The sequence below is a fragment of the Corythoichthys intestinalis genome, chromosome 18 (assembly GCF_030265065.1).
Source record: "Corythoichthys intestinalis isolate RoL2023-P3 chromosome 18, ASM3026506v1, whole genome shotgun sequence".
NCBI lineage: Eukaryota > Metazoa > Chordata > Actinopteri > Syngnathiformes > Syngnathidae > Corythoichthys > Corythoichthys intestinalis.
Window position 1 is genome coordinate 43,355,001 of NC_080412.1, and position 14,989 is coordinate 43,369,989.

At 37.8% G+C, this 14,989-nt stretch overlaps 1 protein-coding gene across 2 annotated transcripts in view; it reads left to right on the top strand.

Annotated features, from left to right (window-relative positions):
- Positions 1-13,360, top strand: part of LOC130906296 (ribonucleoside-diphosphate reductase large subunit-like) — a 24,212-nt gene extending 10,852 nt beyond the window's left edge. Inside the window, exons 13-20 of one of the 2 annotated variants that reach the window (XM_057820465.1) lie at positions 1,467-1,616; positions 1,678-1,899; positions 6,059-6,135; positions 6,215-6,350; positions 8,757-8,852; positions 8,913-9,101; positions 9,168-9,387; positions 12,840-13,360. In XM_057820465.1, the coding sequence (XP_057676448.1) occupies positions 1,467-1,616; positions 1,678-1,899; positions 6,059-6,135; positions 6,215-6,350; positions 8,757-8,852; positions 8,913-9,101; positions 9,168-9,338 (1,041 nt within the window). In that variant the 3' untranslated portion in view covers positions 9,339-9,387; positions 12,840-13,360. Of the gene's footprint in view, positions 1-1,466; positions 1,617-1,677; positions 1,900-6,058; positions 6,136-6,214; positions 6,351-8,756; positions 8,853-8,912; positions 9,102-9,167; positions 9,624-12,839 lie in introns of those variants that run through there. The other variant, XM_057820464.1, reaches the window with a different exon arrangement.
- Positions 13,361-14,989: the final 1,629 nt, after the last annotated feature.

Here is a 14,989-nt window from a genome sequence, read left to right on the forward strand (position 1 = left end):
CGTGATCGAGTGACAGTTACGTTATATTTATTAGCGCTGAGAAATCTACTGCTTTAAGATGGCGGCTGTTTACTAACGCCACCCAGACGCAGCCGAGTCTGTCATTTCGCATCTAGTTCTTTATACATGTGATATTTATGAGATGCATCAGACGCTACCTGCTTCCATCGTAGCATCATACATGCGGGCAGAGTTTTTAGCAACGTCGGCGTAGTTTGTAGCGGCTGTCGACTGCAGTAAGTTTTTTTTTTTAATGTTTTATTGCTTCTTCCTCTACGCACATGATGTCAGCGCGTTGTCCCGCATTAAAAGTAGTCCGGGCAAAACGTGATGCTTAGAGCTGGCAAAATTAAACGATTCCTCGAGGTGAATAAAATTATTCGGATCAGTTTTTAAACTCGAGTTGCTCGAGTATTCGTTTCAGCTCTAATTAAAATATTTGACGCAATTAACGCATGCACGGAATGACCCGCTCATGCATTGCCTCATACAGATTACAATGACGCCGTTTTTGCACATTGAGAGCTAAAAGGTAGTGAAATGCGAGTGGACACAGACGTTCATTGGACCGTGCCTTTTATTGACATAAGCTTTGGCAACTCTTTCACAACAAACATAACTATTGTGGCGGGCGACGTGGGGAAGAATGACAGGAGTTGATCTTTTTCTTCACACGCTGTATTGAACACAACGCAGAACATATACCATTTGCAGCCACCACTGACAGTCATGGTTGCCCAACTTCCCATCATGCATTTGGCCGGAACAGTTAAGTCGCTACAGTATAATTTAGTGAAAGCACAACAAAAATAATATTCCTATCGCTCACAAAAAGAAAAGCGCTCGATGCAAAGAGAACTGGCATTCCCAATCAAAATGGCTATACAAAATACACATAAAACTTACTCAGACTTTGGCTTGGCTAGATCTATAATTTAAAACTCGCCATTGACACCTTGTGGTGTATTTCAATCACTACCATACGTCGTTCAAGACACTGTGGAAGAACGGCAGGGAGCCCATGTGACGTCAACAATGTTGAGCTATTAGTTTATTCTTTGATTGAAAATTTTACAAATTTTATTAAAACAAAAACATTAAGAAGGGTTTTAAATATAAAATTACTATAACTAACTAACTCACATTTATCTTTTAAGAACTACAAATCTTTCTATCCGTGGATCCCTTTAACAGAGAGAATGTTAATAACGTTAATGCCATCTTGTGGATTTATTATTATAACAAACAAATACAGTACTCTTATGTACAGTATGTTGAATGTATATCTCTGTCTTGTGTCTTAGCTTTCTATTCCAACAATAATTTACAGAAAAATATGGCATATTTTAGAGATGGTTTGAATTGCGATTAAATACGATTAATTAATTTTTAAGCTGTGATTAACTTGATTAAAAATGTTAATCGTTTGACAGCCCTAGTTTTAACGCAAGGTGACTCTTACACAGGTGGCTGTGTGTAACCTAGCTTCCATCGCCCTCAACATGTACGTCACCTCGGACAAGACCTACAACTTCACAAAGCTTGCGTCTGTCACCAAAGTGATTGTGAAGAACCTTAACAAGATCATAGACATCAACTACTACCCTGTGCCTGAGGTACGCTTTAGTTTTCATTGGGTCATGGCTAGTGTGTTTCATCACCTGTCCTTTTCCACAGGCCAAGCGATCGAACAAGCGTCACCGGCCAATAGGAATTGGCGTTCAAGGACTAGCCGACGCCTTCATCCTCATGCGGTATCCTTTCGAAAGCCAGGAAGCTCAACTGCTCAACATCCAAATATTTGAGACCATCTACTACGCCGCCCTGGAGGCCAGCTGCGAGCTCGCGGCTGAATGCGGGCCTTATGAAACCTACGCTGGTTCTCCTGTTAGCAAGGGGGTGAGTTGCTGGTCCTTCAAGGAGGGGGAACTCAAAGTGTGTCCGATTGTGAGTGCTTTGTGTCGGTGGAGGGGCTGCTCGGTAGGGACGGAAACTAGAGTGACAGAAGCCAGTCTCCAAATACAGTGGAGCCTCTACGTACGAAATGAATTGGTTTTGGAAATAGTTTTGTAAAGAGAAAATTCCGTAGCTAGAGACGCGTTTTTCGTACAAATGCCCTAATCTGTTCCTAGCCCCCCGAAATTCTGACAAAAAAATGCATCACAACATACATGTTACAATTAGATTATTGCATGACAGTGTTGTTTTGGTCAACGATGACTCTGACAAAAATTAGAGGTGCACGATAATTATTGGTCCGATAATTATCGGTGCGATAATAGGAATTATGAAGTAATCCCAATAAATCCGATTACATGAAATTTTATCGGCCCTATTAATAATATTTTTGGCACGGTGTCGGATTGGGATTTGTGCGTTGGTTTCCACTCCTGTTTTTCCAATATGCAAAGTTTTTTTACCGTCTTTGTTTTGTTTATTATAATAATGTTCATGTCATCATGAAAATTCTACTTCGGTCAAAGGCAAATCTAAGCTGAATCAACCAGTAGTATTTTACAGGTGTTCAAAAACTCAGGTGAATATACATTGAAAAATTGTATATATATTATCGGTTATCGTATCGGTATCGGCCTTGAGGAGCAGGGAGTTATCGATATCAATTTCAAAAAATGGATATCGTGCACCCCTAACAAAAATATTTCATCAATGAACAATTTTTTGATGACGAGACGATAACGAGTTAAAAATGTGTCTTGGGGGACTAAAACGTAACAAGACTAATGCCAGTTTTTATCAAATGAGATGGCAACGAAACAAAAATGAACAATGGTTTCGGTTACTTGTTCACAATGTGTGACATTTCATGTGTAGTTAGCTTGCATCGTAGCAGTGTGCGGTTGTGTCACTCATGTGACATGCTGCTGCTCGCCAGTATCCGGGCTAGCAAACACGATAAAATGTTTCATTTTTTGCCAGAGAGAATATGCAATGTTGCTTTAGCCTTTAAAGGTCTGTGCTGAGTGATCATCACACACTAAATGTCCCAGATAGCAGACCGACATTGAATAAACGTTTCCATCAAAATCTTCAGTATGGTTGACAACGAAATTTTCGACACCAAGTGACGTTGAAACAACATTGTTCTATGGTATGTCAAGTGATTGTTGGGTTAACAGTAGAGATGTCCCGATCGACCAGGATGCCGATCGACCGGGTCCGATCACGTCATTTTCAAAGTATCGGAATCGGCCAAAAAATATCGGCCATGCCTTTTTTTAATATATATATATTTTTTAATTAAATCGTTTTCTAATTGTATTTAACGTTACAGACATAATATGTCACACTCATCCAGAGTCTTTAGTTTAGGCTTAAGGTAGGGTTATCAGATTTATCCCGATGACGGCGGTAATTAATTTTTAAAAAATGTATCACGTTAAATATTTCACGCAATTAATGCATGCGTTGCACGATCCACTCACGCATTGTTGCGCTCAATCTGTAATGGCGCCGTTTTACCCATTTAGAGGGATAAAAGGCAGCGTAAAATGAGTAGAGTGAATTTTGGCAGCCTTTGGAGCCTTTTTTTAATAAGCTAAAGCCTTACAATCCCTCTCCCTACGATTAGAAATATAATGGGAAGCAATGTGGGGAAGCAAGGTAGCAATTGATCTTTTTCTTAACACCTTATGTTAGTTCCCAACGCAGAGAAGATATATCAATTGGTAGCACTACGCACAGTCATGGTTCCACTTCCCATCATGCATTTGGGTTGAATGGCTGCAGTATCATTTACTGAAAGCTCAACAAATACACTAGATGGCAATATTTAGTCACAATATATAAAGTCACAAGTCTTTCTATCCGTGGATCCCTCTCACAGAAAGAATGTTAATAATGTAAATGCCCTCTTGAGGATTTATTGTCATAATAAATGTTGAATGTATATATTCGTCCGAGTTTTATTCATTTTTTTTCTTAATGCATTGCCAAAATGTATATGATAGGGAAAAATTATTGGGAATGATTGGAATTGAATCCGGAGCAGCAAAAAAAAATAAAGCAATTGGATCGGGAAATATCGGGATCGGCAGATACTCAAACTAAAACGATCGGGATCGGATCGGGAGCAAAAAAACATGATCGAAAAAACCCTAGTTAACAGTGTTTTATAGTTGATGAACTAATGTTGACGAATAGTTGATTTACGATTGACTGGGAAATACGATTGAAAAGTCATTGAATTATGGATGACCGGGCGTTTTGGTCGAAAACATAACATTGATTCAGCGTTGTTCCAATATTATCAAAAAATCGAAATGACGTTTAGGTTTTGTAAGGATTTCAACGTAGAAACAACATTAATTGAGGGTGCAAAAGTGACGTTGATTCAACGATAAAAGATCGACAACGGAATGTTGATCCAACATCTTTTCAACGTCGGTCTGCTATCTGGGGTGACTTGTAGCGTTAGCATAGCATTCGCTTTGGCATCAAGCTAATGCAACTATCCTCTTTAACTCTCGGACAACTTTTTCCATATACCGTTCGTGGCGTCCAGGTGGGTATAATTAATTGAAAATAATGCACTGTTTCCTGCTGAGTGTGTATTAACACCTAGTTAGCGTCGTCCTTGTAGATGCTACAATATGTGCTTGTCTGAATATTCATACAAAATAGATGTAAACCTTTATTTATTCCTATATCTTTTAGTTTTTTTTATTTTATTTTACAAATGAAAACATTTTTAGTAAACGTCGATTAAAACTTGACGAGTTTTCGCTAACAAAAACTAGATGAAGACAAACACATTTTGAGGTGACTAAAATATGACTAAGACTAATAAGTATTATCGTAATGAAAACTGACTAAAATGAAAATTAAAAGGGCTGTAAAAAACAACACTGGTACAACAAAATAACAAATGGCTAACTTCCGTAGCAAAAGTCCGCTAGCTTAAATGCAACAAAAATTAGGGGTGTCAAACGATGATTTTAATCGAGTTAATTACAGCTTAAAAATGAATCGCAATTCAAACCATCTATAAAATATGCCATATTTTTCTGTAAATTATTGTTTGAATGGAAAGATAAGACACAAGATGGATATAAACATTCAACATACGGTACATAAGTACTGTATTTCTTTATTATAAGAATAAATCAACAAAATGGCATTACCATTATTAACATTCTCTTAAAGCGAGCCATGGATAGAAATACTTGTAGTTCTTAAAAGATAAATGTTAGTACAAGTTATAGAAATTTTATATTAAAACCCCTCTTCATGTTTTCGTTATAATGAAATTTGTGAAATTTCCATTAAAAAAATAAACTAGTAGCCCGCCATTGTTGATGTCAATAATTACTTACACAATGCTCATGGGTGCTGAAGCCTAAAAAATCAGTCGCACCCAAGTGCCAGCAGAGGGCGGCAAAACTCTGAAAAACACAACAAGTACACCTTTCACTGTGCTGTCATTTTAATCTGTTTGAGCGGGGCATTTGTGCGTTAATTGCGTCAAATATTTTAACTTGATTAATCAAAAAAATTAATTACCGCGATTTAACGCGATAATTTTGACAGCCCTAAACAAAATGCTAACTTTTTCGTTCAAACACACATACCCACAATAAAATTATAAGTATAGAGTACTTCTAAACTAAATTATGAGTACATAAACAAACATATTAGCTTAAACAAAAACTTCCAGCCTTATGTTGGCCTTAACGGAAGCAGTTGGATTCAGCCGTTGGACAAGTTATGTCATATTCATTGTTGCCACTAGAGGGCAGTGTATCCACCCAACTCAATGAAACTAAATATAAACACTAGCTTTTTACTAATCGAGTTAATTGATTAATCTTTGCAGCACTAGTCGTAACCAGTAATAAGAAGCTGTTTCTGCACAACCGTTGAGCGCATTGATGTGCATAGTTAGTCAATGACATGTATACATTTGATCACTTATTCTTTGACATTTAAGGGGAAGCTTGCAGTCTTAGAGTAATCACCACTGGTTTAATGAAACTAATCCATCCTGAGTTAGTACCATGTGGATGATCCAAACCTACATTTTTCGTGTTTTGTTCATCAGATCCTTCAGTATGACATGTGGGAGCGAACCCCGACTGATTTGTGGGACTGGAAATCCTTGAAGGAGAAAATATCCAGGTAAGCACTCATGATAGCATGTTTTGGTGACTCGTAACAGCTTCTGGACGGACTCTGCTCGTCTTCCCGTGTGTCTCAGGAATGGCGTGAGGAACAGTCTTCTCTTGGCTCCCATGCCCACAGCTTCAACTGCACAGATCCTCGGGAACAATGAGTCCATCGAAGCCTACACAAGCAACATCTACACACGGAGGGTGCTCTCAGGAGAATTTCAGGTCAGCACATGCTTGGTAGACATGTGAAGTATCATTTTTGTGGAACCTACGATTATAATATGGAGTTGCTTCTTTTCTTAGTCTCCGCGTGTTTTCAGCACGCCGCACAGCCTGAACCGTTTGACCGATCGGCACCGTTCCGATATTGAAACGACTGGAATTTTCGTGTGACGCAGGGACTTTTTTGAACGACCCCTAAAAATGTTCTGTTTGCCTGTAAACACGTTTTTGTTTTTTCAAATTCAAAACGTTACTTGTCCTACAATTTTTGACCAAATCACATAACTTTTCCGGGTAGGTAAGGGGTTGTATACAGAATTTGGAAAAAAACAGTTCCTCCTAAATTTGTCAAAAACTGTCCCATTCATTTCTAATAGGATGCCCTTGACAGCCTTGTATGTGCAAATTTCCCATTCATTTTCAATGGCAGGAAAACAAGGTCCTTATGATTTTTGACCATTTACCATGAAAGGTTAGGGTTTGACATTGACATTCAACTAGCGCCCAAGTAAGTCTATGCCATTGACAGCCATGCACATCCATGCCATGGACGGCCATGTACGTCCAAATTTCCAGTGGCATTCACGTTGCGTTGACGCCCATGTTCACAGAGGCCAATGAGGGCCATTAATGTCAATTCTATTGATGTCAATGTACTTGGATTCCATTGACGAATACGTAAGCCGATGCCATTGACGGCCATGGACGTCCAAATTTCCCATTCATTTCGAACGGCATTTACATTGCATTGACGCCCATGTACACAGATGCCATGGAAGGCCATTTATGTCAATTCTACTGATGATAATGTACTAGGATTCCTTTGACGCATATGTAAGCCGATGCCATTGACGGCCATGTATGCGCAAATTTCCCATTCATTCCAATGGCATTTACATTGCATTGACGCCCTTGTACACAGATGCCATTGACGGCCATCTATGTCAATTCTATTGATACCAATGTACTTAAATTCCATTGATGCATATATGACCCGAAGCCATTGACAGCCATGTACGTCCAAATTTCCCATTCATTTCGAACGGCATTTACATTGCATTGACGCCCATGTACACAAATGCCATTGACGGCCATTTATGTCAATTCTATTGATGCCAATGTACTTAGATTCCATTGACACATACAGTATGTCAGTCGATGCCATTGACGGGCATTTACATCCAAATTTCCCATTCATTTTCAATGACATTTATATTGCATTGACACCCATGTACACAGATGCCGTTGGCTGCCGTTTATGTCAATTCTATTGATGCCAATGTACTTAGATTCCATTGACACATATAGTATGTATGCCGATGCCATTGACGGGCATTTACGTCCAAATTTCCAATTCATTTCCAATGGCATTTACATGGCATTGACGCCCCTGTACACAAATGCTATTGACAGCCATTTATGTCAATTCTATTGATGCCAATGCACTAAGATTCCATTGACGCATATGTAAGCCGATGCCATTGACGGCCATGTACGTCCAAATTTCCAATTCATTTCCAATGGCATTTACATTGCATTGACGCCCATGTACACAGATGCCATTGACGGCCATTTATGTCAATTCTATTGATGCCAATGTACTTAGATTCCATTGACACATACAGTATGTCAGTCGATGCCATTGACGGGCATTTACGTCCAAATTTCCCATTCATTTCCAATGACATTTATATTGCATTGACACCCATGTACACAGATGCCGTTTACTGCCGGTTATGTCAATTCTATTGATGCCAATGTACTCAGATTCCATTGACACATACAGTATGTATGCTGATGCCATTGACGGGCATTTACGTCCAAATTTCCAATGGCATTTACATGGCATTGACGCTCATGTACACAAATGCCATTGACGGCCATTTATGTCAATTCTATTGATGCCAATGAACTAAGATTCCATTGACGCATATATAAGCCAATGCCATTGACGGCCATGTACGTCCAAATTTCCCATTCATTTTCAATTGCAAAAAAAAACGTGTCCCCAAATCAACACGAAATGACCAGATATCAATAGTGCGTGTCCCCCAAATCCACCTGGGCGGGGTTAAGATGTGTATTTTCCACAGCAAAACCCCATAGTAATTTCTCCAGAAATTGCAGTTTCTAGTCGACTTTATTAATATTAATTGAAGTGTGAGTATTACTTCATCACAATCTTGTGTATCGTTTCTTAGGGGTCTATGTATAAACTCTCACTTCAGACATGTTCACTTCTACTGTAGGTTGTATCCTAAAGTAATGTGTCAGTGCACTTTTCGATGCAGAAGCATTGGAAAAAACCCAGCTCATATACTGTATATAAATAAAGTAAATGTTACCATTTCATATTACTCTACATGCTATTTAGCATTTTATGAACCCACTTACTCTGGCCGGCAGGTTGTCAATCCTCATCTACTAAAGGACCTGACGGAGAGAGGATTGTGGAGTGATCACATGAAGAACCAACTGATTGCTCAGAACGGTTCCATCCAGGTAAGCATGTTTATCACAACCTTGGCGAAGGCAGTTTCCTATTGAATTTTTTTCAAACAGGAAATCGAGGAAATTCCGATGGATCTGAAGCGGTTGTACAAAACGGTGTGGGAAATCTCTCAGAAAACTGTCCTGAAGATGGCGGCCGACCGCGGCGCTTACATTGACCAGAGCCAGTCGTTGAACGTCCACATTGCCGAGCCCAACTACGGCAAACTGAGCAGCATGCACTTTTACGGCTGGAAGCTGGTGAGTCCGACGTCTGGCAACCGAGCTGTTTTCCACGACCTGACTTGCTTAACTTTTTCTGTTTAGGGTCTTAAAACAGGCATGTACTACCTGAGGACGAAGCCCGCAGCCAACCCGATCCAGTTCACCCTCGACAAAGAGAAGCTAAAAGAGGCTCAGACGGCCAAAGAGCACAACTTGGCCGCCATGGCATGTTCGCTCGCCAACAAAGACGAGTGTCTTATGTGTGGCTCCTAATTGAAACACTTCACGAGCGCACTTTCTTTGATATATGTTCGCCACTACGGTTAGTATTTGTAAATATCATGTATTTCATTTTGGATCCATTGGATCAGCTTTGAGTCTAATTAGCGCTTTTTTATCATAAATGTTGGTAACACTTTACAACAAGGGTCCCTTAATTAACATTAGTTAATACATTTTTAGACAGTAACTCATGTTTAAGTATAGTGCTGCAACGATTAATCGATTAACTCGAGTATTCGATTAGAAAAAAATATTCGAATTAAATTTTGTTGCTTCGAGTATTCGTTTAATAAAAGTGGCGTTGCACATTTAGATTAATTGATTAGGGTGGATACACTGCCCTCTGGTCTGCCTCTTTTCACATGGCTGAATCCAACAGCTCCCTGTTAAGACCATTGTAAGCTAAGTTTTTATTTGAGCTGATGTTTTTTAATGCATTCATAATTTATTGGTATATTTAGCCGTATTTTGTAGGAATATGTGTCTGAAACATTTGTTAAGAGCATTGTGAAAAAACTTTAGCATTTTATAGCATTTAAGCTAGCAGACTTTTTCTGTGTAAGTCAGCCAATTGTTCTTTTGTTGTACATAGATCCTCATTAAAAAAAAAAAATATATATATATATATATATATATATATATATATCGTTTGAGGCTCAGCTCAGGTACTTTAATTTTTCATGTTCCTTATCAGATTACTCGATTATTCGAACTTACTAGTCCATCGATTAATCGACTACTAAAATATTCGATAGCTGCAGCCCTATTTAAGTACATGACGATAATTCATTTAATCCCTTATCTAACATGTATTAATATATTAATTAACATGAATTAATGGATTAGCTAATGCATTAGGTAATGCATTAGTTAATACATAACCAGATAGTAACTAATGGTTTGGTAAAATTAAAAATATATATAGGCCTATATAGGGTTAGGGTTTGTTAACTTAGCATTTACAATTTCTTAGATAAGGGACACATATGGGTTATTTAAGGTTAAGTAATACTTATGTGGTACGTTATTATTTACCGTAATTTTGGGACTATAAGCCACTACTTTTTTCTTTCATTTTGACACCTGTGGCTTATAGTCCAGTGCATCTTATTTTTTTTTTTTTTTTTTTTTTTTAAGGTAACACTTTATTTGACAGCGGTGTCATAAGACTGTCATAAGATCATCAAAATTATGACATGACGCTATCATGGATATTTATGAATGCTTCTGTCATTATGTGTCATTTGGCAAATATGTCACTAACTCAATTTTTGTCCATCTTGGATGTTTTGCATCCATTCAAAAGTGAGATCATTTGCCGGATAACACTTAATGACATCAGTTATAAGCATTCATGAATGCTCAGGACAGAGACAAATCATTATTATGATTGTGCAATGACAGTCTTATGGCTCCACTGTCAAATAAAGTGTTAGCCGCAAATACCATAACTAGCAATTGAGGAAACAACTGGAACAGTAACTGAAGAAATATTTAGCACAGAAAATGATTTTTGATTGTTATTTACATCTGTAGCCCTGCAATGCATGCTAAGAGGCATGTTGGATGACGACAGTGTTGACAACAGATGGCAGCAGTGGTTGACTGTTTCCCCCATGGGAGCAGTGATGGCCAAATGAAGCTTCTTGAAGCAATAAAGCTTTGCAGCCAATTGGTTCAAAGCTTCATGGTGCTTCATTTGGTTGTTTGACAGTCACATGATGCCGCTGTCAAATAAAGTGTTACCAGTTAATATCTTTTGGTGTAAATATCCCATGATACAGTGAGGACAGCTGCGGCCTATAGTCCAGTGCAGCGTATCTATGACCAAATGCCTTTTTCGTGCCAAATTTGGTGGGTCGCAGCTTATAGTCAGGTGCGCCTTATAGTGCAAAAATTAGGGTAACCTTAATTAACCATTACTGAATGTTTTTTGGACCCTTATTGTAAAGTGTAGCACATGTGTCCCTTAACTAAGAAATTATAAATGCTTAAGTTAACAAACCCTAACCCTATATAGGCCTATATATATTTTTAATGTTACGAAACTATTAGTTACTGTCTGGTAATGCATTAACTAATGCATTAACTCATGTTAATTAATATATTAATAAATGTTAGATAAGCAATTATATTAATTATTGTAATGTTAACTCATGTTAATTAATATATTAATAAATGTTAGATAAGCAATTATATTAATTATTGTAATGTTACTGAAACATTATTTTCTTAAAATGCATTAACTCATGTTAATATATTAATACGTTAGATAAGAGAGTAAATGAATTATTGTCATGTTACTTAAACATGAGTCTGTCTAAAATTCATTAACTAATGTTAATTAAGGGACCCTTATTGAAAAGTGTTACCTAAATGTTTTTATTACAGTCGTATTGGACAGTGCTCTCAAACTTGCAGACAATATTTTGCGTTTCCCATTTGATATTCAATTCTAGTATTAGTGGTGCCCGAACATATTTTGCGATGGGCAATAAAAAAGTACAGTAATAATAATCACTTGAAATAAAATTAATGATCAATTTAGGAAATACAGGTAGTCCCCGGGTTACGAATGAGTTCCGTTCCTACCCTGGCGCAAAACCAAATTTCCTCGTAAGTCAAAATCAACCCTTCAAGTACCCCAAAATAACTACCCCTAAAAGTCCAAAAGTATTGCATTTTGTTTAATGATGGAGGATACACTACCCTATGGTGGCAGTGTTGGGTCTTACAGGACTGTCGCCTTATGACTGAGGAGCAGAGTCTCGTATGACATGGGTAAAGGACAGCTGCGCTCTGGTTTGGCCCACGTAAGGCTGTAAGTTGTTTCGGCTAATATAGGTGTATGCATTTGTAAAAAGTTTAGAGCTAGAGTTATGTGTGAGCGATTTGTTATGAGAATTGTAAATATGTTAGTATTTAAGCTAGCGGACTTTTGTGAGGCAAATTAGGCTAATCTACTAAGTTTACATATTGATCAGACTAGTTGGAAGTTTAAACACCTAATTGTTTTGTGTCAAGTGTTTTGTTAACATGCGTGTCGTTTTGAACATAAGTGTAAATATGTGTGTTACAGCTTTACAATTGTCAAAAATGAAGGAAGCAAAACTCTACATTTAGTGAGGACAGAACACCTCAAATTAATAAAATTAAGAAAAATAATTAGGCACTGTTTACGCGACTTGGAAACAAAAAAACGACTGGAGACAAAATGGTGGACGAGACTTTGGCGTCGCAAAGTCGAAATTGCGTAAGTCAAGTACTTCGTAACCCTTGGACTACCTGTAATCAATTATTTAAATAATCATAAAGAATTTTTAAGCAAAATGCAAATTTAAAAAAAGCCATTAGTCATAAATAATATGATTTTGACTAAAAATTTTTTTTTAAAAACTTCAAAGAATAAATTGAAAAGTAATAAAAACAAACGTGATAATTGTTTTTTAATCTGGGGAATTTTATTTATTTTTGTTTTGTGACCTCATATAGCTTCACTCGGGTTGGCTGTCAATAGATGTCCAATCCTGGATGCTGAAAGCGAATGAATGGTTGCTTCTAGTCTGAAACAGATTGGACGTCCATTGCTGTCAAAAGGTCTTTTCAATATCAATGTCAGTCTTTTACTAACGACCACAACACATACCTCTCACTTGGGTTGGCAGTGAATTAGTTAAGCTAATGATACATTTCGAATATATGTCAACAAGCCTTGAGAGATCGTATTTGCATGGATTTCCAATCATGTTCACCAGGCGTGCCCATTACGTCAATTGCAATTGACTAGTCGACCAATCTCGTTTATTTTTACTACACATACATGCAAATAATTACATTATTAACACGTATAGCCAGTAGCGGGCACCCCTACTGTACATATCCAAGCAAGTATTTTTCAAGGATTGTTGACATATATTTCGAATTTACCTTCAGGTTGTGATATAATGACACTTTCATGAACTTAAACTCTACCACTGAAGGAATTGATGCAGAATTGGTGCTTTACACTCCTATTTGTGAACACATACAGCAATAATTGTGTGAAATCATGCAGTATTTCTGTCCAGTTATAACGTATTCACAAATAAACTGCTTCTAATTGTGATTTTTTTTTTTTTATTGTCAGCAGCCACGAATAAACCTAACACAATCGCCACCGCCCTTAGATTGACGGAAGGGAAACAACATGCTAACAATACAGGCATGTTTTTCCAAGTAGCAGTTTGGACGCCATGTACCTTGGGGACACGCCTCAGGTGATGAATTAATGAACCTAGTTAGAGTAGATGTGTTAAGCAAGCTGAGACCTGCACACTGTACAAATCTTGAATAAATGAGGACAGTTATAGCTTTTTAATCCAGTCCCTGACAAGTCTTGTCACTTATCCATTTTGTAGAAACAATTGCTAATAACCTGACTTTTAATTATTCAATTGGTTTCAGAAATGGCTCACATGAAAACTAACACCCTCCCAAATGATACTGAATGTACAAAAATATGTTTCCCTGAAAAAGATTTATCATTTAATGAAGACAAAAAGGTCAAATTATGGCCAGACAAAAATTTTGTCGCCTACAGAAAGTGTGAAAATTCAACAAAAAATATACTGTACTTCAAATATGTTTAACATAAGCAAATTAAGTAGTGGTGCTGTGAGATCCATATTTAATATTTTATATGACTTCCATGGGCTTCGGCAAGGATTCATACAATTTATTGCCTCCCAGAGTTCATCAAAATTCTTGGGTTTCGTCTTCCATGCTTCCTCTTTTTAACCTGTTCATGTCTGGTGACTGGGCTGGAGGATCTTGATCTTTTCCCACTGCAGCAGAGCTCCACGAGACCTGGTCACCTGAAGTCCCTGTGTCAACCAGAACAGCCTGTCGAATTCTGTCTAGAAATGGCCTCCATGGTCGAATCAGTGCCCAGAAACCAGCATTAAACAAAAGACAAAAAAAAACGTGCGGCATTTGTCGAGGCCCACAGCCTGTCAAAATGATAGACGCTGGAAAAGTGGCAAAAGGTGGATTTTTCAGATGAGTCTTCCATTGAATTACACCACAGTCGCCGCAACTATTGCAGGAGACCTACTGGAGCCCGCAAGGATTTGAGATTCACTCAGAAAACAGTGAAGTTTGGTGGTGGCAAAATCATGGTCTGGGGTTACATCCAGTATGGGGGTGTGCGAGAGATCTGCAGGGTGGAAGGCAACATAAATAGTCTGGAATATCAACAAATCTTAGCTGCATCTTACATTCCTAACCATAAAAAGGGCCAAATTCTGCAGCAGGATGGTGCTGCATCGCATACTTCAATCAAGATCCTCCAGGACTGGCCAGACATGAACATCATTGAGCATGTCTGGGGTAGGATAAAAGAGGAAGCATGGAAGACGAAACCTAAGAATTTGGGAGGCATGCAAGACTGCTTTTTTTGATGTTCCTGATGACTTCATCAATAAATTGTATGAATCCTTGCCGAAGTCCATGGAAGTCATACAAAATATTAAATTTGGATCTAACAGCACTACTACTTAATTCGCTTATGTTATGTAACATATTTTTCTATTTGAAGTACATTTTTTGTTCAATTTTCACACTACTGTCTGTAGGCGACAAAACTTTTGTCTTGCCAAAATTTG